Source organism: Gallinula chloropus (assembly GCF_964237585.1).
Source record: "Gallinula chloropus genome assembly, chromosome: 2".
NCBI lineage: Eukaryota > Metazoa > Chordata > Aves > Gruiformes > Rallidae > Gallinula > Gallinula chloropus.
The window spans coordinates 884,186-911,942 of record NC_140086.1 but is presented as its reverse complement, the minus strand read 5'-3'; the positions used below and the strand labels follow the sequence as shown (position 1 = coordinate 911,942).

Genomic DNA, 27,757 nt, shown 5'->3' with positions numbered 1-27,757 from the left:
GCGGGGGGGGGGGGGGGGGGGGTGTGTGAAGGGGGCGGCCAAGATGGCGGCCAAGATGGCGGCGGGGTGAGGCGGCGGCGATGATGTCCGGGCCGGAGGATCGTGAGGCCGGTGGGGGCCCGACCGCCCCTTCCGCCCCTTCCTCGTCCCTCGCCGGCCCCGCCGCAGCGGCGGGAGGCCAGGGAGAAGCGGGAGGCGGCGAGGAAGCGGCGGCCTCGCTGCTCGGCGGGGCCCGGCCTCACGCTGAGGCGGGTTCGGATCCCGACGCCCCCCCCAAGAAGCGCCTGAGGGCGGCGGGGACGGGGGCGGCCGGGCCCGAGGGGGCGGCGGGCAGCGTGAAGCTGGAGGAGCGGCTCTACTCCGTGCTCTGCTGCACCGTCTGCCTCGACCTGCCCAAGGCCTCGGTCTATCAGGTACGGGCGGGACCCGCGGGAGGCCCCCGGGAACCCGGAGCCCAACCCCACCCCCCACCCCCTCCCCCACCAGTAACCCGTGGATCCCCCCCTAGTAACCCATGGATCCCCCCCAGTAACCTGTACGGCCCCCCCAGTAACCCATGGGCCCCCCCAGTAACCTATACACCCCCCCCAGTAACCCATGGATCCCCCCCAGTAACCCATGGATCCCCCCCAGTAACCTGTACACCCCCCCCCAGTAACCCATGGGCCCCCCCAGTAACCTATACACCCCCCCCAGTAACCCATGGATCCCCCCCAGTAACCCATGGATCCCCCCCAGTAACCCATGGATCCCCCCCAGTAACCTGTACACCCCCCCCAGTAACCCATGGGCTCCCCCAGTAACCTATACACCCCCCCAGTAACCCATAATGCCTCCCCCCAGTAACCGGGATCCGCCCCCCAGTAACCCATGGGCCCCCCCAGTAACCTGTACACCCCCCCCAGTAACCCATGGATCCCCCCCAGTAACCTGTACACCCCCCCTAGTAACTCATAACACCCTCTCAGTAAGGGGGATGCTGCCCCCAGTAACCCAACCCCCCCCCAGGTAACCCGTAATACTCCCCCAGTAAGAGGGACCCCCCCCCAGTAACCTATACACCCCCCAGTAACCCGTAGCGCCCCTCCAGTAACCAGTAACACACCCCCAGTAACCCATGGGCCCCCCCAGTAACCTATACACCCACCCCAGTAACCCATAAACCCCCCCAGTAACCCATGGATCCCCCCCAGTAACCTATACACCCCCCCCAGTAACCAGTAACGTCCCCCCCAGTAACCTGTGAACCCCCTCCGGTAACCCATAACACCCCCCCCAGTAACCCATAACACCCACCCTAATAACAGGGACCCCCCCCCCCCAGAAACCAGGAACCCCCCCCAGTAACCCATAACACTCTCCCCAGTAACCCATGGACCGCCCCCCCGCCCCCCAGTAACCAGGACACCCCCCCCCAGTAACCCATACACCCCCCCCCCCAGTAATGGGGACCCCCCCCAGTAACCCATGGGACCCCCCCCAATAACCCATAACCACCCCCCCAGTAACCCCTGACCCCCCCAGTAACCCATGGATCCCCTCCAGTAACCTATACACCCCCCTCAGTAACCAGTAACGTCCCCCCCAGTAACCTGTGAACCCCCTCCGGTAACCCATAACACCCCCCCCAGTAACCCATAACACCCACCCTAATAACAGGGACCCCCCCCCCAGAAACCAGGAACCCCCCCCAGTAACCCATACACCCCCCCCAGTAACCTGTAGCGCACCCCCAGTAACCCATAATGCCCCCCCCAGTAACGGGGACCCCTCCCAGTAACCCATAACACTACCCCCAGTAACAGGGACCTCCCCGAGTAACTGGGACCTCCCCCCACCAGTAACCCATAACCCCTCTGGGTAGCCCATACACCCCCCCAGTAACCCATGGACCCCCCCCCCCCCCCCAGTAACCTATACACCCCCCCCAGTAACTTGTAATGCCCCCTCAGTAATGGGGACGCCACCCCCAGTAACCTGTAAGACCCCTCCAGTAACCCCCCCAGGTAACCCATAATACCCCCCCCAGTAACAGGGACATCCCCCCCCAGTAACGGGGACCACTCCCAGTAACCCATAACACCCCCCCAGTAACAGGGAGACCCCCCCCAGTAACCCATACCCCCCCAGTAACCCAGAACACTCCCCCCAGCAACCAGGACCCCCCCCAGTAACCCATACATTCCCCCCCAGTAAGCACATAACCACCCCCCCATAATGGGGACCCCCCCCAGTAACCCATAGACCCCAGCCCCAGTAATGGGCACACCCCCTCAGTAACCCATAGCCCCCCCCCGCCCCCCCAGTAACCTATGGACCCCCTCCAGTTATCCAGACACCCTCCCAGTAACCTGTAACACCCCCAGTAACGGGACCCCCCCCCTCCAAGTAACCCATAAACCCCCCCGGTAACCCATAACCCCCCCAGTAACAGGGGACCCCCCCAATAACCCATAACCCTCCCCAGTAACAGGGACGCCCCCCCCAGTAACCCATAACCCTCCCCAGTAACCCATAACACCCCCCCCCCCCTCCGGTAACCCGTAACCCCCCCCCAATAATGGGGGACCCCTCCCCAGTAACCCATAACCACCCCCAGTAACACGGCCCCCCCCCCAGTAACCCATAACCCTCCCCAGTAACAGGGACCCACCCCCCCCCAGTAACCCATAACCCTCCCCCTGGTAACCCATAATCCCCCCCAGTAACAGGGACACACCCCCCCCCCCAGTAACCCATAACCCCCCCCCAGTAACAGGGAGACCCCCCCCAGTAACAGGGAGACCCCCCCCAGTAACCCATAACCCCCCTCCAGTAACCCATAACCCCCGCCCAGTAACCCATAACCCTCCCCAGTAACCCATAACCCTCCCCAGTAACCCATAACACCCCCCCAGTAACCTGTGACCCCTCCCCAGTAACCCATAACCCCCCCCAGTAACAGGGAGACCCCAGTAACCCATAACCCCCCCCAGTTAACGGGGAGCGCCCCCCCCCAGCAACCCATCCCCCCCCAGTAACGGGGACCCCCCCAGTAACCCATGACCTCCCCCCCCAGTAATCCATAACCCCCCCCAGTTAATGGGGAGCCCCCCCCAGTAACCCATACCCCCCCCCCCCCAGTAACGGGGACCCCTCTGGTAACCCATAACCCCCCCAGTAACCCATAACCCCCCCCCCGGTAACCCATAACACGCCCCCCAGTAACAGGGACTCCCCCCAGTAACTGGGACCCCCCACCACTAACCCATAACCCCCCAGTTAACGGGACACCCCACCCCCCCCCAGTAACCCATAACCCCCTCCCAGTAACAGACAGACACCCCCCCCCCCCCCATAACCAACCCCCCCTTGGGTAATTGACACCCCCTCCCCCCCAACCCCCCTGTAACTGACACCCCCACCCACCCCCCAGATCCTTGTGACCCCCCCTTTGACTGTGACACCCCCAGCCCCTCCTGGTGACACCCCCCCAGTGTGGGACCCCCCCAGTGCATGGGGAACCCCCCCCCCCCCCAAGCCTCAGGACCTCCCTCAAGCTTGGGGACCCCCCACGGGCTGCAGGGACCCCCACACCCTGGGGACCCCCTCTCCCCAACCCTGGGGTCCCCCCAAGGATTCAGGGACCCCCCCACCCTGGGGAGCACCAAGGGACCCCCCCAACCTCAGGGAACCCCCACTCCAGAGACACCCCCCCACCACCAGGGACATTCCCCCAGCACGGGGACCCCCCAACCCCAGGGACTCCCCCACCCCAGGGACCCCTCCAGGCCTCGGGGATCCCCCCAACCCAGGGGATCACCCCACCACCCCCGCCAAGCTCTTGGGACCCCCCTTAGGCCTTGGGGATCCCCCCAACCCAGGGGATCGCCCCCTCCCAAGCTCTAGGGACCCCCCTTATGCCTCGGGGATCCCCCCAACCCAGGGGATCCCCCCTCCCCAAGCTCTTGGGACCCCCCTTAGGCCTCGGGGATCCCCCCCAACCCAGGGGATCACCCCCCCCCCAAGCTCTTGGGACCCCCCTTAGGCCTTGGGGATCCCCCCAACCCAGGGGATCACCCCCCCCAAGCTCTAGGGACCCCCCTTAGGCCTTGGGGACACCCCCAACCCAGGGGATCCCCCCCCCCCAAGCTCTTGGGACCCCCCTTAGGCCTCGGGGATCCCCCCAACCCAGGGGATCACCCCCCTCCAAGCTCTTGGGACCCCCCCTATGCCTCGGGGATCCCCCCAACCCAGGGGATCCCCCCTCCCCAAGCTCTTGGGACCCCCCTTAGGCCTCAGAGATCCCCCCAACCCAGGGGATCACCCCCCCCCAAGCTCTTGGGACCCCCCTTAGGCCTCAGGGTTCCCCCCAACCCAGGGGATCCCCCCTCCCTAAGCTCTTGGGACCCCCCTTATGTCTCGGGGTTCCCCCCAACCCAGGGGATCCCCCCTCCCCCAAGCTCTTTGGACCCCTCTTATGCCTTGGGGTTCCCCCCAACCCAGGGGATCCCCCCTCCCCAAGCTCTTGGGACCCCCCTTAGGCCTTGGGGACACCCCCACCCCTAGGGATCCCCTTCTATCCTCAGGGATCCCCCCACCCCAAATCCCCATCAGCACCCACCTGGGGTCTCCCCAGGGTGGGGGGTGTTCAGACCTCCCCCCCCCTTTAGGGACCTCAGGGTGGCCCCCACACTGAGCCCCCAAACTCAGGGTGCTCCAGCCCCCTCCCCACCCAAACCCCCCCTTTCCCCCCTCAGTTTACACCACCCCAGGGGGTTACCCCCCCCCTCTTTTTCCCCACCCCCCACCCCCCCTTTCCCGATCCCAAACCGGTCCCACCGGAGCAGCGGGTGACGTAGAACCGGTAGCATCCATCTTGTGGGCTGCCAACCGCGGCGTCACCGGCGTCACCGGCACAGCCCGCGCTACCGGTAACACCGGTTGCCAGTTGGTATCGGTGACGGCAAAACCAGGGTGCTAAGGTCACACCCCCCAACCCCAAACCCCCCCTACACCCCCCACCCAACACCCCACCGTGGCGGTTGGACCCCCCTCCCGGTCTCGTGTCACCCGCCGGCGCGGCCGCGGTGACACCGTGAGGAGGTGACAGGGAAGAGGGGGGACAGGATGGACATGGGGTGGGGGGGACGGACACACAGATGGTGGTTGCTTCATTTTGGGGGGGGTGGGTGGCAGGAAGATGGGGGTTCCCCACCCCCCTCCCATGGGACCCTCACCCATCCGGCGCCGGCGTGCGCCGAACCGGCTCCGGTGGGTGCCGGTGAGGATGAGGGGGACACACACACACACGGTGTCATGTCCTTCATCACAGCCTCTTCTTCCTCCTCCCTGGGTAATTATCATCCCTCTAATTATCTATATTGGGGGGGGGTAATTAAATCTGGGAGCGTGGTGGCGGTTGTGCCGGCGTCGTGGTTGTGCCGGCGTCGCGGTTGTGCCGGCGTCGTGGTTGTACCGGTGACGCGGTTGTGCCGGCACTTCCCAAGCGAGCAGCCCGTCGGGTGGGTTCATTAAGCTGAGTCGTTAATGAGCAGCAGTAATTAAACGCTCCCAGGGAGCCCAGGAACCTGTTGCGGTGCCGGGAGCGCTCAGCCTAATTGGGGAGGGGGTGTTGGGGGGTGGGGAGGGGGGTCTGGGTGCTGGGGGGGAGGTCCGGGCACCAGGGAGGGGGGGTCTGGGTGCTGAGGGTGGGGGTCTGGGCGCTGGGGAGAGGGGGGGGTTTGGGGTGCCAGGAGAGGGGGGGTTTAGGGGTGCCCGGGGGAGAGGGGGGTGGTTTGGGTGCTGGGGAGAGGGGTTTTGGGGTGCCCGGGGGTGAGGGGGGGGGGGGTTGGGTGCCCGGGGGAGAGGGGGGTTTTGGGGTGCCCGGGGGAGAGGGGGGTGGTTTGGGTGCTGGGGAGAGGGGTTTTGGGGTGCCTGGGGGAGAGGGGGGGGGGTTGGGTGCTGGGGAGAGGGGGGTTTTGGGGTGCCCGAGGGAGAGGGTGGGTTTTGGGGTGCCTGGGGGAGAGGGGGGAATTTGGGGTGCCTGGGGGAGTGGGGGGGGGCTTGGGTGCTGGGGAGAGGGGTTTTGGGGTGCCCGGGGGAGAGGGGGGGGTTTTGGGGTGCCTAGGGGAGAGGGGGGTTTTGGGGTGCCAGGAGAAAGGGGAGGTTTTGGGGTGCCCGGGGAGAGGGGCGTCTGGGTGCCCAGGGTTGGGGGGTGGTTTGGGTGCCAGGGAGAGAGGGTTTGGGGTGCCAGGAGAGAGGGGGGTTTTGGGGTGCCTGGGGGAGAGAGGGGGTTTTGGGGTGCCCAGTGGAAAGGGGGGGGTTTGGGGTGCCCAGTGGAAAGGGGGGGGTTTGGGGTGCCCAGTGGAAAGGGGGGTTTTGGGGTGCCCGGGGGAGGCGGGGGGGTTTGGGGTGCTGGGGAGAGGGGAGGTTTTGGGGTGCCTGGGGGAGGGGGGGGGGGTTTGGGCATCTGGGGGAGAGGAGGGGGTTTGAGGCGCCTGGGGAGTGAGGGGGGGTTTGGGGTGCTGGGGAGAGGGTGGGGGGGATTTTGGGCGCCCAGGGGAGATGCAGGGGGTTTGGGTGCCTGCAGGAGGGGGGGGGGGGGTCTGGGCACCGGGGAGGGGTGAGGGGGTTGGGGTGCTGGGGGGCGGGGGGGGGTTGTTTGGGGTGCCCAGGGGAGAGGGGGGGGTTTGGGGCACTGGGGAGAGGTGGGGGGGTCTGGGCACCAGGGAGGGGTGAGGGGATTGGGGGGCGGGGGGGGTGGTTTGGGGTGCCCAGGGGAGAGGGGGGGGGTCTGGTCACTGGGGAGGGGGGGAGGTTTGGGGTGCTGGGGGAGAGGGGGGGGGGTTTGGGTGCTGGGGAGGGGTGGGGGTCCGGGCACCAGGGAGGGGGGTGTGTTGGGGTGCCGGGGGAGAGGGGGGCTGTTGGGTGCCGGGGGAGGGGGATCAGGGTGCTGGGGTGGGGGGTTTGGGGTGCTGGGGAGAGGGGGATCGGGGTGCTGGGATGGGGGGTTTGGGGTGCTGGGGAGAGGGGGATTGGGGTGCTGGGGTGGGGGGTTTGGGGTGCTGGGGAAAGGGGGATCTGGGCGCCAGGGAGGGGGGATTTTGGAGTGGAGGAGGGGGATTGGGGTGCTGGGGGGTTGGGTGCCAGGGAGGGGGGTTTGGGTGTTGGGGAGGGGGATTTTGGAGCCAGGGTGGGGGGTTTGGGTGTTGGGGAGGGGAATTTTGGAGCCAGGGTGGGGGGTTTGGGTGCCAGGGAGGGGGGTTTGGGTGCTGGGGAGGGGGATTTTGGAGCCAGGGTGGGGGGTTTGGGTGCTGGGGAGGGGGATTTTGGAGCCAGGGTGGGGGGTTTGGGTGCTGGGGAGGGGGATTTTGGAGCCAGGGTGGGGGTTTGGGTGCTGGGATCTGGCGACACGGATCCAGTGCCCCGGATCCAGCGCTGATCCCATCCCAGGAGGATCAGCGTGTTCCCAGCCATCCTGCTGGCAGGGATGATCCCCTGTCGCCCCGGGATGCCGGCTGCTTCCCAGCCCCTTTTCCCAAGGGATCTGGGGATCCTCTGGTGGGGATTTCTGTGGTGATACCGAAGATCCCAGATCCCTGTGCTGGGATGGGCACCGGCTCCTCCCACCCTCCCAGGACAAACTCCAGAGATCCAGTGCTGGTGGCTTTGCTCTTGGGCTGGTTTATTGGGATCTCCTCTGGGATCTTGTCTGGGATCTCCTCTGTGGTGCTGCTGGGATCTCCTCTGAGATCTTGTCTGGGATCTCCTCTGTGGCACTCCTGAGATCTCCTCCAGGATCTCCTCTGTGGCGCTCCTGGGATCTCCTCTGGGATCTTGTCTGGGATCTCCTCTGGGATCTGCTCTGCAGCGCTGCTGGGATCTCTGGGATCTCCTCTACGGCACTGCCAGGATCTCCTCTGGGATCTCATCTGGAATCTCCTCTGTGCTGCTACCAGGATCTCCTCATGGATCTCCTCTGGGATCTTCTCCATGGCACTGCTGGGATCTTCTCTGAGATCTCCTCCGTGGCACTACCAGGATCTCCTCCGGGATCTCCTTTGTGGCTCTGCTGGGATCTCCTCTGGGATCTTTTCCAGGATCATCTCTGTGGTGCTGCTGGGATCTCCTCCGGGATCTCCCCTGGGATCTGCTCTGTGGCGCTGCCAGGATCTCCTCAGATCTCTTCTGGGATCTCCTCTGTGGCACTGCTGGGATCTTCTCTGGGATCTTGTCCAGGATTTCCTTTGTGGTGCTGCCAGGATCTCCTCCAGGGTCTCCTCCGGGATCTCCTCTGCAGCACGCCTGGGATCTTGCCTGGGATCTCCTCCACAGCACTGCTAGGATTTCTGCTGGGATCTCCTCTGTGGCACTGCCAGGATCTTCTCCGGGATCTCTTCCATGATGCTGCCAGGATCTCTTTTGGGATCTCCTTTGTGGCTCTGCTGGGATCTCCTCTGGGATCTTTTCCGGGATCGTCTCTGCAGTGCTGCTGGGATCGCGCCTGGGATCTGCTCTGCAGCACTGCCAGGATCTCCTCTGGGATCTCCTCTGGGGTCTCATCCAGGATCTCCTCTGCAGCACATCTGGGATCTCACTTGGGATCTCTTCTGTGGCACTGCTGGGATCCCCTCTAGGATCTCCTTTGGGATCTCCTCTGGGATCTCCTCCAGGATCTCCTCTACAGTGTGTCTGGGATCTCCTCTGGGATCTCATCCGGGATCTCTTTTGTGATGCTGCTGGGATCTCCTCTGGGATCTCCTCTGTGGCGCTCCTGGGATCTCCTCTGGGGTCTCTGGGATGCTGCTGGATTCTCCAGGATCTCCCCTTTGTTGCTGCCAGGATCTCCTCTGGGATCTTGCCCAGGATCTCCTCTGTGGCACTGCTGGGATCTCCTCCGAGATCTCCTTCAGGATGCTGCTGGGTTCTCCTCTGGGATCTTGACCAGGATCTCCTCTGTGGCGCTGCCAGGATCTCCTCTGGGATCTTGTCCGGGATCTTCTCTGTGATCTTGTCCAGGATCTCCTCTGTGGCACTGCCAGGATCTCTTCTGGGATCTTCTCTAGGATCTCCTCTGTGGCACTGCTGGGATCTCCTCCAGGATCTTGTCCAGGATCTCCTCTGTGGTTCTGCTGGGATCTCCTCTGGGATCTTGTCCAGGATCTCCTCTGTGGTTCTGCTGGGATTTCCTCCGGGATCTTGTCCAGGATGTCCTCTGTGGCACTGCTGGGATCTCCTCCAGGATCTTGTCCGGGATCTTCTCTGTGATCTTGTCCAGGATCTCCTCTGTGGCACTGCTGGGATCTCCTCCAGGATCTTGTCCAGGATCTCCTCTGTGGTTCTGCTGGGATCTCCTCTGTGGCACTGCTGGGATCTCCTCTGGGATCTCCAGGATCTCCTCTGTGGTTCTGCTGGGATCTCCTCTGGGATCTTGCCCAGGATCTCCTCTGTTGCACTGCTGGGATCTCCTCCGAGATCTCCTTCAGGATGCTGCTGTGTTCTCCTCTGGGATCTTGACCAGGATCTCCTCTGTGGCGCTGCCAGGATCTCCTCTGGGATCTTGTCCAGGATCTCCTCTGTGGTTCTGCTGGGATCTCCTCTGGGATCTTTTCCAGGATCTCCTCTGTGGTTCTGCTGGGATCTCCTCTGGGATCTTTTCCAGGATCTCCTCTGTGGCACTGCTGGGATCTCCTCTGGGATCTCCTCCAGGATCTCCTCTGTGGCGCTGCTGGGATCTCCTCCAAGATCTCCTCCAGGATGCTGCTGGGTTCTCCTCCGGGATCTCCTCCAGGATCTCCTCTTTGGTGTTGCTTGGATCTCTTCCAGGATCTCCTCTGGGATCTCCTCTAAGATCTCCTCTGTGGCGCTGCCAGGATCTCCTCCAGGATCTTGTCCAGGATCTCCTCTGTGGCTCTGCTGGAATCTCCTCTGGGATCTCCTCTAGGATTTTCTCTGTGGCACTGCTGGGATCTCCTCCGGGATCTTGTCCAGGATCTTCTCTGTGGTGCTGCCAGGATCTTCTGTGGCATCTCCTCTGGGATCTTGTCCAGGATCTCCTCTGGGATGCTGCTGGAATCTCCTGTGGGATCTTGTCCAGGATCTCTTCTGTGGCACTGCCGGGATCTCCTCTGGGATCTCCTCTGGGATCTCCTCCTCCATGAGGATCCTCTCAGGACGTGCCGCTTCCCAATCGGATCAGCTCCCTTTCCCCGGCACCGCCCTGGTTCCGGCGCACCGGCAGGAGCAGCCGAATCCCCTGTGCCCCGTGGCACCGCTCCCCCCTCACCCCCCCCAGCACCACAGCACGATGGGAGGAGAAGAGCTCCATCCCATAATGATCCCATGAAAACCACGCGGCGCTGGGCACGGGGCTGGATCATTCCCGGTGCTCCGACCGCCCCAAACGCCGGCGCCGCTCCCCCCATTCCCGGAGCCGCTCGCTGGGGGGAGGGTGTTGCCTGAACCCCGGGTTGCCAGGGGGTTGGGTATCCCAAATCCCAGGGAGGGAATCAGGTTCCCACCACGGGGCTGGGAGGAGGAGGAGGAGGAGGAGGGACGTGAGGAGGAGGAGGAAGAGGGACATTGGTAGGAGGAGGAGGAAGAACAGGGTCAGGGCCTGGAACGGGCCTGGAATAGGGTCAGGGTCTGGAATGGGCCTGGAGCAGCGTCAGGGCCTGGGATGGGCCTTGAACAGGGGCCTGGAACAGGGTCAGGGCCTGGGATGGGCCTGCAATAGGGGCCTGGAGCAGGGTCAGGGCCTGGGATGGGCCTGGAATAGGGGCCTAGAACAGGGTCAGGGCCTGGGATGGGCCTGGAATAGGGGCCTAGAACAGGGTCAGGGCCTGGGATGGGCCTGGAATAGGGTCAGGGCCTGGAACGGGCCTGGAGCAGCGTCAGGGCCTGGAACAGGGGCCTGGAACAGGGTCAGGGCCTGGAATAGGCCTGGACTAGGGGCCTAGAACAGGGTCAGGGTCTGAGACAGGGTCAGGGCCTGGCACAGGCAGCCCAGGGAGGGGGTTGAGTCCCCACCCCTGGGTGTGTTTCACAGAGGGGAGATGAGGTGCTCAGGGATCTGGCTCAGCCCAGGACGGGGCCGGTTGGACTCCATGATCCTAAAGGCCTTTTCCCACCCTGTGATCCCTCTCCCCCAGTGCACCAACGGGCACCTGATGTGCGCCGGCTGCTTCATCCACCTCCTGGCAGACGCTCGGCTGAAGGAGGAACAGGCCACGTGCCCCAACTGCCGCTGTGAGATCAGCAAGAGTTTGTGCTGCCGCAACCTGGCCGTGGAAAAGGCCGTCAGCGAGTTACCCTCCGAGTGCGGGTTCTGCATGCAGCAGTTCCCCCGCTCCCTGCTGGAGAGGCACCAGAAAGAGGAATGCCAGGACAGGTAAAAGCAGCTCCCCCTCCCCGTCCCCTCTCCAGTCAGGTGCTGGGAAAAGGAGGGAGGGAGGTTTGCACACCCGTCCCACTGCCCTTGGGAGGGTCAGGAGGGGAAACTGAGGCAGCGTTTTGGTGGGGTATCCCCTACGCTCCCTCTTGTCCTGCTGTTGGGAGAACTGGGTCTGCCTGGTTTTCCACACAGTGACATCCCAGTCTGGTGAATGTTTCTACTGGTTTTCTTTCCCAGTAACATCCCAGTCTGGTGCTGAATATTTCCACTGGTTTTCTTTCCCAGTGACATCCCAGTCTGGTGAATGTTTCCACTGGTTTTCTTTCCCAGTGACAACCCAGTCTGGTGAATGTTTCTACTGGTTTTCTTTCCCAGTGACATCCCAATCTGGTGCTATATATTTCTACTGGTTTTCTTTCCCAGTGACATCCCAGTCTGGTGAATGTTTCCACTGGTTTTCTTTCCCAGTGACATCCCAGTCTGGTGCTATATATTTCCACTGGTTTTCTTTCCCAGTGACATCCCAATCTGGTGAATGTTCCTACTGGTTTTCTTTCCCAGTGACATCCCAGTCTGGTGGATGTTTCTACTGGTTTTCTTTCCCAGTGACATCCCAATCTGGTGAGTGTTTCTACTGGTTTTCTTTCCCAGTGACATCCCAGTCTGGTGGATGTTTCTACTGGTTTTCTTTCCCAGTGACATCCCAATCTGGTGAGTGTTTCTACTGGTTTTCTTTCCCAGTGACATCCCAATCTGGTGAATGTTTCCCCTGGTTTTCTTTCCCAGTGACATCCCAGTCTGATGCTCTATATTTCCACTGGTTTTCTTTCCCAGTGACATCCCAATCTGGCGAATGTTTCTACTGGTTTTCTTTCCCAGTGACATCCCAGTCTGGTGGATGTTTCTACTGGTTTTCTTTCCCAGTGACATCCCAATCTGGTGAGTGTTTCTACTGGTTTTCTTTCCCAGTGACATCCCAGTCTGGTGCTGAATATTTCCACTGGTTTTCTTTCCCAGTGACATCCCAGTCTGGTGAATGTTTCTACTGGTTTTCTTTCCCAGTGACATCCCAATCTGGTGCTGAATGTTTCTACTGGTTTTCTTTCCCAGTGACATCCCAATCTGGTGAATGTTCCTACTGGTTTTCTTTCCCAGTGACATCCCAGTCTGGTGCTCTATATTTCTACTGGTTTTCTTTCCCAGTGACATCCCAATCTGGCGAATGTTTCTACTGGTTTTCTTTCCCAGTGACATCCCATTCTGGTGAAAGTTTCTACAGGTTTTCTTTCCCAGTGACATCCCAATCTGGTGAATGTTTCTACTGGTTTTCTTTTCCAGTGACATCCCAGTCTGGTGCTGAATGTTTCTACTGGTTTTCTTTCCCAGTGACATCCCAGTCTGGTGCTGAATGTTTCTACTGGTTTTCTTTCCCAGTGACATCCCAGTCTGGGGAATGTTTCTACTGGTTTTCTTTCCCAGTGACATCCCAGTCTGGTGCTATATATTTCTACTGGTTTTCTTTCCCAGTGACATCCCAGTCTGGTGCTGAATATTTCTACTGGTTTTCTTTCCCAGTGACATACCAATCTGGTGCTACATATTTCTACTGGTTTTCTTTCCCAGTGACATCCCAGTCTGGTGAATGTTTCTACTGGTTTTCTTTCCCAGTGACATCCCAGTCTGGTGAATGTTTCTACTGGTTTTCTTTCCCAGTGACATCCCAGTCTGGTGAATGTTTCTACTGGTTTTCTTTCCCAGTGACATCCCAGTCTGGTGAATGTTTCTACTGGTTTTCTTTCCCAGTGACATCCCAGTCTGGTGAATGTTTCCACTGCTTTTCTTTCCCAGTGACATCCCAGTCTGGTGAATGGTTCTACTGGTTTTCTTTCCCAGTGACATCCCAATCTGGTGAATGTTTCCCCTGGTTTTCTTTCCCAGTGACATCCCAGTCTGGTGCTGAATATTTCCACTGGTTTTCTTTCCCAGTGACATCCCAGTCTGGTGAATGTTTCTACTGGTTTTCTTTCCCAGTGGCATCCCAGTCTGGTGCTGAATATTTCCACTGGTTTTCTTTCCCAGTGACATCCCAGTCTGGTGCTATATATTTCCACTGGTTTTCTTTCCCAGTGACATCCCAGTCTGGTGCTATGTATTTCTACTGGTTTTCTTTCCCAGTGACATCCCAATCTGGTGAATGTTTCTACTGGTTTCCTTTCCCAGTGACATCCCAGTCTGGTGAATGTTTCTACTGGTTTTCTTTCCCAGTGGCATCCCAGTCTGGTGCTGAATATTTCCACTGGTTTTCTTTCCCAGTGACATCCCAGTCTGGTGCTATATATTTCCACTGGTTTTCTTTCCCAGTGACATCCCAGTCTGGTGCTATGTATTTCTACTGGTTTTCTTTCCCAGTGACATCCCAATCTGGTGAATGTTTCTACTGGTTTCCTTTCCCAGTGACATCCCAGTCTGGTGAATGTTTCTACTGGTTTTCTTTCCCAGTGACATCCCAGTCTGGTGCTGAATGTTTCTACTGGTTTTCTCTCCCAGTGACATCCCAGTCTGGTGCTGAATGTTTCTACTGGTTTTCTCTCCCAGTGACATCCCAGTCTGGTGCTGAATGTTTCTACTGGTTTTCTCTCCCAGTGACATCCCAGTCTGGTGCTGAATGTTTCTACTGGTTTTCTCTCCCAGTGACATCCCAGTCTGGTGCTGAATGTTTCTACTGGTTTTCTCTCCCAGTGACATCCCAGTCTGGTGCTGAATGTTTCTACTGGTTTTCTCTCCCAGTGACATCCCAGTCTGGTGCTGAATGTTTCTACTGGTTTTCTCTCCCAGTGACATCCCAGTCTGGTGCTGAATGTTTCTACTGGTTTTCTCTCCCAGTGACATCCCAGTCTGGTGCTGAATGTTTCTACTGGTTTTCTCTCCCAGTGACATCCCAGTCTGGTGCTGAATGTTTCTACTGGTTTTCTCTCCCAGTGACATCCCAGTCTGGTGCTGAATGTTTCTACTGGTTTTCTCTCCCAGTGACATCCCAGTCTGGTGCTGAATGTTTCTACTGGTTTTCTCTCCCAGTGACATCCCAGTCTGGTGCTGAATGTTTCTACTGGTTTTCTCTCCCAGTGACATCCCAGTCTGGTGCTGAATGTTTCTACTGGTTTTCTCTCCCAGTGACATCCCAGTCTGGTGCTGAATGTTTCTACTGGTTTTCTTTCCCAGTGACATCCCAGTCTGGTGAATGTTTCTACTGGTTTTCTTTCCCAGTGACATCCCAGTCTGGTGCTGAGTATTTCTACTGGTTTTCTTTCCCAGTGACATCCCAGTCTGGTGCTGTGTATTTCTACTGGTTTTCTTTCCCAGTGACATCCCAGTCTGGTGCTGAATGTTTCTACTGGTTTTCTTTCCCAGTGACATCCCAGTCTGGTGCTGAATGTTTCCACTGTTTTTCTTTCCCAGTGACATCCCAGTCTGGTGAATGTTTCTACTGGTTTTCTTTCCCAGTGACATCCCAGTCTGGTGAATGTTTCCCCTGGTTTTCTTTCCCAGTGACATCCCAGTCTGGTGCTGAATATTCCCCCTGGTTTTCTTTCCCTGATCCACTGAATATTTCCACTCTATTTTCTTTCCCCACACAATCCAGTGAGTATTTACACTCAGTTTCTTTCCCTGAGCAGCATTCTCATCCAGTAAATATTTCTACTGGTTTTCTTTCCCTGATCTGATGAATATTCACACTCTTGTTTTCTTTCCATCCAACCACATCCTGATCTTTCCATCCAACCACATCTTTCCCTCTCTGCTCTGCCCTGCTCAGGCCCCACCTGGAGTGTTGTGTCCAGTTCTGGGCTCCCTGGGATAGAAAAGCCAGGGATCTCCTGGAGAGAGTCCAGAGGAGGGACATGGAGATGCTGAAGGGCCTGGAGCATCTCCCCTGGGAGGAAAGGCTGAGGGAGCTGGGGCTGTTCAGCCTGGAGAGAAGAAGCCTGAGAGGGGATCTGATCACTGGGGATCAATAGCTGAAGGGTGGGACACAGGGGGACATGGGCAGCCTCTGCTCAGTGTCTGTGGGGACAGGACAAGGGGTGATGGGCTCAAGTTGGAGCACAGGGAGTTCTGCAGCAATATGAGGAAGAACTTTTCCCCAGAGAGGGTGAGGGAGCCCTGGGACAGGCTCCCCAGGGGGGTGTGGAGTCTCCTTCTCTGGAGATATTCCAGCCCCATCTGGATGTCTCCCTGTGTGACCTGTCCTAGGGACCCTGCTTTGGCAGGGGGGTTGCACCCCATGATCTCTTGAGGTCCCTTCCAACCGTTCCAGCTGTGTGATTCTCTGCTCTGATGAATATTCACTCTCACTTTCTCTCCTGTGTCCCATCCCAGGGTGACACAGTGCAAATACAAGCGGATCGGTTGCCCGTGGCAGGGGCCGTACCACGAGCTATCGGTTCACGAAGCCGAGTGCACCCACCCCACCAAAACAGGCAACGAGCTCATGGAGATCTTGGACGAGATGGACCAAACCAGGAAAAAGGAAATGCAGCTTTACAACAGCATCTTCAGCCTCCTCAGCTTCGAGAAGATCGGCTACACAGGTACCGCCTCGCACCCCCCTGGCGCGGGATCCGGTCGGGAACGGCGCCTTTTGGGTGGGAGCGGCCCCCTCTTCCACAGAATCGCAGAAGCACAAGGTTGGGAAAGACCTTTGGAGATCATGGAGTCCAACCATCCCCATCCTGTGCTGAACCAGATCCCTGAGCACCTCATCTACCCCTCTGTTAAACACACCCAGGGGTGGGGACTCAGCCCCCTCACTGGGCAGCCTGTGCCAGGCCCTGACCCTGCTCCAGGCCCCTGTTCCACAGCCCCACAACTCTGCCAGGGAAGAACTTTCCCCTCCCAGCTGAGCTGACCCTGCCCTGGGGCAGCTTGAGCCCATTGCCCCTTGTCCCATCTCCTGTCCCCTGGCTGAAGAGACCATCGCCCACCTCTCTGCACCCTCCTGGCAGGGCAGGGCAGGTGGGAGAAGGTCTCCCCTCAGCCTCCTCTTCTCCAGGCTCAACACCCCCAGCTCCCTCAGCTGCTCCTCACAGCATTTGCCCTCCAGCCCCTTCCCCAGCCTGGTTGCCCTTCTCTGCACTCGCTCCAGGACCTCAATGTCCTTCTGATGCTGAGGAGCCCAGAACTGGACCCAGCACTCCAGCTGCAGCCTCCCCAGTGCCCAGTCCAGGGGCACAATCCCCTCCCCAGCCCTACTGGCCACACTGGGTCTGACACAAGCCAGGATGCCCTTGGCCTTCCTGGCCCCCTGGGCACACTGCTGGCTCATGCTCAGCCTGCAGTCACCCAACACCCCCAGGTCCTTCTCTGCCTGACAGCTCTCCAGCCAGTCTCCCCCAACCTGGAGCGCTGCAGGGGGTTGTTCTGTCCCATGTGCAGCACTCTGCACTTGGCCTTGTTAAACCTCATCCCTCTTTGATGTTTCCTGGGACCATGGTAGAGGATTTAGGGGAAGGACACTTCCCCCCCTTCTCATCTTCAAACTGTTCTTGGGGCTGCTGAACCCGTCTTCCCACTGCTGGTGCCATGGTGGGTACCAGTGCCGTGGTGGGTACCGGTGCCGCGGTGGTTGCGTCACTGGTGGATGTGATGGGGGATGAATAGGGTGAGGGTGGCTCAGGCTTTGTGCTGGGATAACCTGACTGCAGCTCCGGTGCCGGGGCTCGGCACCGGTACCACCAGGCAGCTCAGCACTGGTACCACCAGGCAGCTTGGCACCAAAACACCGCGGTGCTGGAGCTCAGCCCCAGTAACACCGGGCAGCTCAGCACTGGTACCACCAGGCAGCTTGGCACCAAAACACCGCGGTGCTGGAGCTCAGCCCCAGTAACACCGGGCAGCTCAGCACTGGTACCACCAGGCAGCTTGGCCCCAAAACACCGCGGTGCTGGAGCTCAGCCCCAGTAACACCGGGCAGCTCAGCACTGAGACACCACAGTGCTGGGACTCAGCAGGGTACCACTGGGCAGCTCGGCACCAAGACACCACAGTGCTGGGGCTCGTCACCGGTACCACCAGGCAGCTCGGCACCACTCAGTGCCAGGGCTTAGCCCCAGTAACACCGGGCAGCTCGGTACTAAGAGGCCGTGGTGCTGGGACTCGGCCCTGGTAACACCGGGCAGCTTAGTACCAAGACACCGTGGTGCTGGGGCTTGGCCCCAGTACCACCAGGGAGCTCAGTGCCAAGACGCCGTGGTGCTGGACCTCGGCCCCAGTACCACTGGGCAGCTCGGCACCAAGACACCACAGTGCTGGGGCTCGGCACTGGTACCACTGGGCAGCTCAGCACCAAGATACCGCGGTGCTGGGACTCAGCCTCGGTACCATCGGGCAGCTCGGCACTGAGACACCGCGGTGCTGGAGCTCGTCCCCGGTACCACCAGGGAGCTCAGCACCTAGACACCGTGGTGCTGGGACTCGGCACTAGTACCACTGGGCAGCTCAGCACCACTCAGTGCTGGGGCTTTGCCCTGGTAACACCAGGCAGCTCGGCACCAAGACGCCGTGGTGCTGGGACTTGGCCCCGGTAACACCGGGCAGCTCAGCACCAAGACACCGCGGGGCGGGGCTCAGCTGAGGTGCTGGGGCTTGGCCCCAGTACCACCAGGCAGCTCAGCACCAAGACACTGCATTGCTGGGGCTCGGCCCTGGTAACACCAGGTGGCTCGGAACCACTTGGTGCTGGGCCTCGGCACCGGTACCACCAGGCAGCTCGGCACCGAGACGCCGCGGTGCTGGGACTCGGCCCCGGTAACACCGGGCAGCTCGGCACTGAGACGCCGCAGTGCTGGGGCTCGGCCATAGTACCACCGGGCAGCTTGGCACCACTCAGTGCTGGGCCTTGGTCCCGGTAACACCGGGCAGCTCGGCACCAAGACACCGTGGTGCTGGGACTCGGCACTGGTACCACCGGGCAGCTCAGCACCGAGACGCCACGGTGCTGGGGCTCGGCCCTAATAACACCAGGCAGCTCAGCACCACTCAGTGCTGGGGCTTCGCCCCAGTAACACTGGGCAGCTCACCACCAAGACACCGCGGGGCCGGGGCTCGGCTGCGTTGCTGGGGCTCGGCCCCGGTACCACCGGGCAGCTCGGTACCAAGATGCCATGGTGCTGAGGCTTGTCCCTGGTACCACTGGGCAGCTCAGCACCAAGACGCAGTGGTTCTGGGACTCGGTCCCAGTAACACCGGGCAGCTCAGAACCACTCAATGCTTGGCCTCAGCACTGGTACCACCAGGCAGCTCAGCACCGAGACACCACGGTGCTGGGCCTCGGCCCTAATAACACCAGGCAGCTCAGCACCACTCAGAGCTGAGGCTTCGCCCTGGTACCACCAGGCAGCTCGACACCAAGACGCCGTGATGCGGGGACTTGGCCCCAGTAACACCAAGCAGCTCACCGCCAAGACACTGCGGGGCCGGGGCTCGGCTGCGGTGCTGGGGCCGAGCCTCGGTACCACCAGGCAGCTCAGCACCAAGACACTGCGTTGCTGGGGCTCGGCCCTGGTAACACCAGGTGGCTCGGAACCACTTGGTGATGGGCCTCAGCACCGGTACCACCAGGTAACTCAGCACCAAAACGCTGTGGTGCTGGGACTTGGCCCCGGTAACACCAGGCAGCTCAGAACCACTCAGTGCTGGGGCTCGGCACCAGTACCACCAGGCAGCTCGGCACCGAGAGGCCGCGGTGCTGGGGCTCGGCCATAGTACCACCGGGCAGCTCAGCACCACTCAGTGCTGGGGCTTGGCCCCGGTAACACTGGGCAGCTCGGTACTAAGAGGCCGTGGTGCTGGGGCTCGGCCCTAGTAACAGCGGGCAGCTCGGCACCACTCGGTGCTGGGCCTTGGCACCGGTACCACTGGGCAGCTCGGCACTGAGACACCGTGGTGCTGGGGCTCGTCCCCGGTACCACCAGGCAGCTTGGCACCAAGACGCTGTGGTGCTGGGACTCAGCGCCGGTAACAATGGGCAGCTCGGCACTGAGATGCTGCGGTGCTGGGGCTTGGCCCTGGTACCACCCGGCACCTCAGCACCAAGACGCTGCATTGCTGGGGCTTCGGCACCAGTAACACCGGGCAGCTCAGAACCACTTGGTGATGGGCCTCAGCACTGATACCACCGGGCAGCTCAGCACCAAGACGCTGCATTGCTGGGGCCTGGCCCTGGTAACACCGGGCAGCTTGGTACCAAAATGCCGTGGTGCTGAGGCTCGGCCCTTGTACCACCAGGGAGCTCAGTTCCAAGATGCTGTGGTGCTGGGACTCAGCCCCAGTAACACCGGGCAGCTCAGAAACACTCAATGCTGGGGCTCGGCATTGGTACTACCGGGCAGCTCAGCACCGAGACGCTGCGGTGCTGGGGCTTGGCCCTGGTACCACTGGGCAGTTTGGAACCACTCGGTGCTGGGCCTCGGCACCGGTACCACCAGGCAGCTCGGCACCGAGATGCCGCGGTGCTGGGGCTTGGCCATAGTAACACTGGGCAGCTTGGCACCACTCAGTGCTGGGGCTTGGCCCCGGTAACACCGGGCAGCTCGGCACTGAGATGCTGCAGTGCTGGGGCTCGGCCCCGGTACCACCGGGCAGCTCGGCACTGAGACACCGCGGTGCTGGGGCTTGGCCCCGGTAACACTGGGCAGCTCGGTACCAAGACACCGTGGTGCTGTTGCTCAGCCCTGGTAATACCGGGCATCTCGGCACCAAGACACCGCGGTGCTGGGGCTCGGTGAACCCCGGCTCTGGGAGCGCATTGTGGCTGGAATAACAGCTCCCCCCTCCTCTGTCCAGGTTTTACCAGCTGGGCTCCCTCCTCTCTGCGTTGTGGAAGCGCCGGCGGTGGTGCACCGGCGCTCGCGGTTGTTACACTTGACGATCCCACTGTCTCTATCCACCGTCACCACAACCTCCCAGTGCTGTCACCAACACCCAGCTGGGAGCCTCTCGGTGCACACCAAGAGCCCACGGGCTGTGTCACCGGTGGTTGCGCCCCGCGGTGCCACTTCACCGTGCCGTCTCACTCCGCGGTTTGTCCGCCTGATCCCAATAAACACCTTCCTTACCCCAAACTGTATCCTGTCTGTCTGTCCTGCCGCGCTGGCGCCTGCCGGTAGAGCCATTTGGTGGCCAGTTGGCAGTTGCCAGGAGGTCGTTAAACACTGGCCAGACCCTTCTGGCAGTTTCTGGCGCCTTGGAGGATGCTGGTAAAACCTTTTGGCAGCTGGTGGCGTTACCAGCGTGGTGCCGGTGCCGATGGGCCGCGGGTGGCTCGTGTCCCTCGGTTGGGTTGTGGCTCCGGTTTGGTGCCAGTTTGTGCAGCAGGGAGCTGCTGGTGTTACCTGGAGGCGCCGTGAGGGAGCCCCTCGCTTCCCCCCTCACTTCCCCCCTCGCTTCCCCCCTCGCTTCCTCCCTCGCTTCCCCCCTCGCTTCCCCCCCTCGCTTCCCCTCTCGCTTCCCCCCTCGCTTCCCCTCTCGCTTCCCCCCTCGCTTCCCCCCTCACTTCCCCCCTCGCTTCCCCCCTCGCTTCCCCCCTCGCTTCCCCTCTCGCTTCCCCCCTCGCTTCCCCCCTCACTTCCCCCCTCGCTTCCCCTCTCGCTTCCCCCCTCACTTCCCCTCTCACTTCCTCCCTCGCTTCCCCACTCGCTTCCCCCCTCACTTCCCCTCTCACTTCCCCTCTTGCTTCCCCCCGTCCTGTTTTTGGTTTCATTTTTGTTTTGTGGAATTTTTTTCCCCTTCTCCTTTTTCCAAGATTTTTCCCTTCTTTTTCCTCCTTTTTGCCCCCCATTTCCTCCTCCCAGGTTTCCCCCCCCCTTGGCTATTTCCTTTTCCCCTCGTTATTTCCCTGGGGTTTTTCCCCTCACTTTTCCCCTTTCTGTCATCCTTTCACCTTTTCCCTTTTCTTTTTCCTCCTCAGCTCTCCATTTTTTCCCTTATTTCCTCTTTCCTCCCCTCATTATTTCACCTTTTCTCTCCTTTTCCTTATAATTCCTCATTTTTCCCCATTTTCCCCTTGTTTTTCTCATCATTTCTCCTTTTCTCTTTCTTTTTCCTTGTTCTTTCTCTGTTTTCCCCCCTTCCCTCATCGTTTCTCCACGTTTTTTTCTTTTTTCCCTGCTTTCCCCCCCTTTTTCCTCTTTTTTCCCTTGCTTTCTCTCTTTCCCCCTCATTTCTCCTTTATTATTTTATGTTTAATTTTCCCTCTTTCCTCCTTTTCCTCATTGTTTCTTCATTTCCCCCTTTTTTCTTCTTTTCCCCCTTGTAATTTTTTTCCATTTCCCCCCCTTTTTCTCATAATTTCCTGTTTATTTTTCATTTGTTCTTCTTTTTTCCCCGTTTCCTCTTTCCCCCTTGTAATTTCTCCAGTTTCCCCCTCCTTTTCCTCATCATCTCTTGATTTTTCCCCTTTTTCTCATAGTTTCTCTTTTTTTCCTTGTAATTTCCCCTTTTCCTCCCCTTTTCCTTGTAATTTCTCCTTTATTTTTCCTTCTCCACCTATTTCCCTTCATCATTTATCCTTTTCCCCCTTTTATTTCTCCATTTTTTCCCATTTTCCTCATAGTTTCTCCTTTATTTTCCCCTTTTCCTCTTTTTTCCCCATTGTTTCTCTTCCCCCCTTTTCCTCTTTCCCCTCATAATTTCTCCAGTTTTTCCCCCTTTTTCCTCATAATTTCTCCATTATTTTTCCTTTTCCCCCATTTCCCTTTCCATTTCTCCTTTTTCCCTTTTATTTTCCCATTTTCCTCATAATTTTTCCCTTTTTTTCTTCCCCCCTTGTAATTTCTCCAGTTTTTTTCCTTTCTTCATAATTTCTCTGGGTTTTTTCTTTTCCCTCTTTTTGCCTTGTAATTTCTCCCTCCCTTTTCCTTGTTGTTTCTCCTTTAATTTTCCTTTCTCCTTTCCCCCCTCATTTTTTCTCTTTTCCCCACCTTTTTCCTCTTTTTCACTTGTAATTTCTCCCTTTTCCTCATAGTTTCTCCTTTATTTTTCCTTTTTCCTCTTTTTCCTCTCATTGTTTCTCCTTCCCCCCTTCTTTCCCCCTTGTAATTTCTCCAATTTTCCCCCTTTTTCCTCGTCATTTCTCCTTTATTTTTCCTATTTCCCTTCCTCATTTCTCCTTTTCCCCCTTTTATTTCTCCATTTTCCCCCCTTTTAATCATAGTTTCTCCTTTTTCCTCCCTTTTTCCTTCCCCCTTGTAATTTCTCCATTTTTTCCCCTTTTCCTCATCATTTCTCTGGGTTTTTTCCCTCTTTTCCTCTTTCCCCCTTGTAATTTCTCCTCTTTTCCCCCTCCTATTCCTCATCGTTTCTCCTTTATTCTTCCCTTTCCTCTTTTCCCCTCATTTTTTTCCCTTTTCCTTTTTCCCCTTTTTCCCCCCCTTTTCTCATCATCTCTCCATTTTTTGCCTTTTTCTTGTGATTTCTCTGTGGTTTTTCCCATTTTTTCCTCTTCCCCCCCAATGTTTCTCCTTTCCCCCCTTTTTTCTCATGGTTCCTCCTTTTTTCTCCCTTTTTTCCCCTCTTTCCCTCCTTGTCTCTCTGATCCTTTTCCCTTCTTTCCACCACTTTCCCCTGCCATCACATCGTTTCCCAGTGTCATGTCCCACTGTCATGTCCTTTCCCACTGTCACTTCCTGATGTCACTTCCCAACATTGTTTCCCCACTATCATTTCACTTCCTGGTGCCATTTTGCTTCCCAGTTTACTGCTTCCTGGTGCCGTGTCGCTTCCCAGTTTCTCACTTCCCGGTGCCGTTTTGCTTCCCAGTTTGTCATCTCCTGGTGCCATTTTGCTTCCCAATTTGTTGCTTCCCAGTTTCTCACTTCCTAGTGCCGTTTTGCTTCCTGATTTGTCGCTTCCTGGTGCTGTTTTGCTTCCCAGTTTCTCACTTCCTGGTGCCATTTTGCTTCGAGGTTTGTCACTTCCTGGTGCTGTTTTCCTTCCCAATTTGCCACTTCCTGGTGCCATGTTGCTTCCAGGTTTGTCACTTCCTGGTGCCATTTTGCTTCCCAATTTGCCACTTCCCGGTGCCATGTCACTTCCCAGTTTCTCACTTCCTGGTGCCATTTTGCTTCCCAATTTGCCACTTCCCAGTGCCGTGTCACTTCCCAGTTTCTCACTTCCTGGTGCCATTTTCCTTCCCAATTTGCCGCTTCCTGGTGCCATGTTGCTTCCCAGTTTCTCACTTCCTGGTGCCATTTTTCTTCCAGGTTTGTCGCTTCCTGGTGCCGTTTTGCTTCCCAATTTGCCACTTCCCGGTGCCATGTCACTTCCCAGTTTCTCACTTCCTGGTGCCATTTTGCTTCCCAATTTGCCACTTCCTGGTGCCGTGTTGCTTCCCAGTTTGCCACTTCCTGGTGCCATTTTCCTTCCCAGTTTCTCACTTCCTGGTGCCGTTTTCCTTCCCAATTTACCGCTTCCCAGTGCTGTGTCGTTTCCCAATTCGTCGCTTCCCGCCGCCGTCTCATTTCCCGCCGCCGCGTCGCGTCGCCTCCCTCCACCCTCTTCCTTCCCTCCACCATTCCCCTGGCCCTCCTCCGTTTCCCTTCCCGCCGCCTCTCACCTCCATCTCCCTCCTCCTCTTCCTCCTCTCTCTTCCAGAGGTCCAGTTCCGCCCGTACCGCACCGACGACTTCATCACCCGCCTGTACTACGAGACGCCGCGCCTCACCGTCCTCAACCAAACCTGGGTCCTCAAAGCCCGCGTCAACGACTCCGAGCGCAACCCCAACCTCTCCTGCAAACGCACCCTCTCCTTCCAGCTCATCCTCAAAAGCAAAATCAACTCCCCCATGGAGTGCTCCTTCCTCCTCCTCGAGGGGCCCTACGACGACGTCAAAATCCACCCCGTCATCTACCACTTCGTCTTCAGCAACGAGAACAACGAGACGGATTACATGGCGCTGCCCATCGTCGACTCGGTGGAGTGTAACAAACTGCTGGCGGCCAAAAACATCAACCTCCGGCTTTTTATATTTCAGATCCAGAAATAACAAATAACAGCACCACCTGGATTTCTTCTCCCTTTTTCTCCCCCTTTCCCAAACACATCCCCCAACCCCCTTTTCTGCCCGCCCCGGGATTAAAAAAAAAAAAAAAAAAAAAAAAAAAAAAAGAAAAAGAAAAAAAAAAAAGGAAAAAAAAAAGCCAAAAAAAAAAAAAGAAAAGAGAAAAAAAAAAAATTATTAATTAAAAATCATTTTCGGACCTTCCTCCGGCCTCGTCAGCGGCGGCGGCGGCGGCAGCAGCGGGATTTCGCTGAGCACAGGTTTCAAAGAAGGGGGGGGAAACGCAAAGAAAAACTCAAAATGTTGGTTGAGAGGTAAAAAAAATTGGAGAAAATTGAAGCTGGATGATGGTTTTCAGGGAAAAAATCGACCTGAATGGTGGTTTTGGGGAAAAAAATTACCTGGATGGTGGGTTGTGGGGAAAGAATCTACCTGAATGGTGTTTTTTAGTGGAAAAAATCTACCTGAATGGTGGGTTTTGGGGAAAAAATCTAGCTGAGTGGTGGCTTTGGGGAAAAAAATCTACCTGAATGCTGTTTTTGGGGGAAAAAATCCACCTGAATGGTGGTTTTGAGGGAAAAGATCTAACTGAGTGGTGGTTTTGGGGAAAAAATCTACCTGAATGGTGGGGATTGGGGGAAAAATCTAGCTGAATGGTGGTTTTGAGGGAAAAAATGTACCTGAATGGTGGTTTTGGGAGAAAAAATCTACCTGAATGATGGTTTTGGGGAAAAAAATTTACCGGAATGGTGGGTTTTCGGGAAAAAATCTACCTGAATGGTGGTTTTGAGGGAAAAGATCTAACTGAGTGGTGGTTTTGGGGGAAAAATCTACCTGAATGGTGGTTTGGGGGGGGAAAAATCTACCTGAATGGTGGTTTTTGGGAAAAAAAATCTACCTGAGTGGTGGTTTTGAGGGAAAAAATCTACCTGAATGGTGGTTTTGAGGGAAAAAATCTACCTGAATGGTGGGTTTTGGGAAAAAAATCTACCTGAATGGTGGGTTTTGGGGAAAAAATCTACCTGAGTGGTGGTTTTGAGGGAAAAAATCTACCTGAATGGTAGGGTTTGGGGGAAAAATCTACCTGAATGGTGGGTTTTGGGGAAATAATCTACCTGAATGGGGGTTTTGGGGAAAAAATCCACCTGAATTGTGGGTTTTGGGGAAAAAAATCTACCTGAATGGTGGGGATTGGGGGAAAAATCTACCTGAGTGGTGGTTTTTGGGGAAAAAATCTACCTGAATAGTGGTTTTGGGGAAAAAATCTACCTGAATAGTGGGGTTTGGGGGAAAAAATCTACCTGAATGGTGGGTTTTGGGGATAAAATCTACCTGAGTGGTGGTTTTTGGGGAAAGAATCTACCTGAATGGTGGGTTTTGGGGAAGAAATCTACCTGAATGGTGGTTTTTGAGGGAAGAAATCTACCTGAATGGTGGTTTTGAGGGAAAAAATCTAGCTGAATGGTGGTTTTGGGGAAAAAATGTACCTGAATGGTGGTTTTGGGAGAAAAAATCTACTTGAATGGTGGGTTTTGGGAAAAAATCTACCTGAATGTGGGTTTTGAGGAAAAAATCTACCTGAATGTTGGGGATTGGGGGAAAAATCTACCTGAATGGTGGGTTTTGGGGAAAAAATCTACCTGAATGGTGGTTTTTGGGGAAAAAATCTACCTGAATGGTGGGTTTTGGGGAAAAAATCTACCTGAATGGTGGGTTTTGGGGACAAAATCTAACTGAGTGGAGGTCTTTGGGGAAGGAATCTACCTGAATGCTGGTTTTGAGGGAAAAAGTCTACCTGAATGGTGGGTTTGGGGGGAAAAATCTACCTGAATAGTGGTTTTGAGGGAAAAAATGTACCTGAGCAAAATTTTTGAGGAAAAAAGACCCCAAATTTTGGTTTGGAGGAGAAAATCCATGAAAATGCTTTTATTAGAGAACAAAAACCCACCTGAGCAAAATTTTTAAGGGAAAAAGAACCTCAAATGCTGGTTTGGAGAGGGGAAAATCCACCCAAAATCTGGGTTTAGGGGAAAAAAATGCACTTGAAAATTTTTGAGGGAATTAGAACCTGGAATGCTGTTTTGGAGGGGAAAATTCTCCCAAAATCTGAATTTAGGGGGAAAAACTGCACCTGAGCTACATTTTTGAGGGAAAAATCCACCCAAAATCTGAATTTAGGGGGGAAAATTGCAGCTGAACAAAATTTTTGAGGGAAAAGGAAGCTCAAATTCTTGTTTGGAGGAGGAAAATCCATGAAAATGCTGGTTTTAGGGAACAAAAACCCACCTGGGCAAAATTTTTTGAGGAAAAAAGAACTTCAAATGCTGGCTTGGAGGGGAAAAAATCCAACCAAATTCTGGGTTTAGGGAAAAAAGTGCCACCTGAAGAAAATTTTTGAGTTAAATGGAACATGAAATGCTGTGTGTGTGTGTGTGTGGATATATTCTCCCAGAATCTGGATCTAAGGGAAAAAAAAACACCTAAACAAAATTGTTGTGGGAAAAATCCACCCTAAATCGGAATTTAGGGAGGAAAATTGCAGCTGAACAAAATTTTTGAGGGAAAAAGAACCTCAAATTCTTGTTTGGAGGAGGAAAATCCATGAAAATGCTGGTTTTAGGGAACAAAAAGCCCCATGGCAAAATATTTGAGGGAAGAAGAACCTCAAATGTTGGTTTGGAGGGGAAAAATCCACCCAAAATCCGGGTTTAGGGAAAAAAATCCACTTGAAGAAAATTTTTGAGGGAATTAGAACCTGGAATGCTGTGTTTTTGGAGGGAAAAATTCTGCCAAAATCTGGATCTGAGGGAAAAACTGCACCTGAACAAAATTTTTGAGGAAAAATCCACCCAAAATCTGAATTTAGGGGGAAAAATTGCAGCTGAACAAAATTTTTGAGGGAAAAAGAACCTCAAATTCTGGTTTGGAGAGAAAAAAAAAACACAAAAATGCTGGATTTGGGGACTAAAACCCACTTAAAAAAAATTGAGGGGAAAAAAGGACCTGAAATGCTCGTGTGGATGGAAAAAATGCCCAAAATCTGCATTTATGAAAAATAACAACACCTGAACCAAATTTTTTATGAGAAAAAGCCCTTAAATTCTCTTTTTGAGGGGGAAAAATTCACCCAAATGCTGGATTTGGTGGGGGAAAACCCACCTGAGAAAAAATTTAGGGGAAAAAAGAACCTGTAATGTTGATTTGGAGGGGGAAAAATCCACCCAAATTCTGGATTTGGGGAAAAATCCCACCCAAAGTGTGTTTTTTGAGGGAAGAAGAACCTGAAATGCTGTTCTTGAGGGAAAAAAATCTCCTCAAAATGCTGGAT

General features: G+C 56.6%; 1 protein-coding gene across 1 annotated transcript; it reads left to right on the top strand.

Moving 5' to 3' along the window:
- The first annotated feature begins 43 nt into the window (after positions 1–43).
- Positions 44–24,633, top strand: LOC311188930 (zinc finger TRAF-type-containing protein 1-A-like). Its single transcript, XM_084260480.1, has 4 exons — positions 44–413; positions 11,133–11,371; positions 15,752–15,963; positions 24,023–24,633. The coding sequence occupies exons 1-4, from the start codon at positions 81–83 to the stop codon at positions 24,412–24,414; spliced, it is 1,176 nt and encodes a 391-aa protein (XP_084116606.1). The 5' UTR covers positions 44–80; the 3' UTR covers positions 24,415–24,633.
- Positions 24,634–27,757: the final 3,124 nt, after the last annotated feature.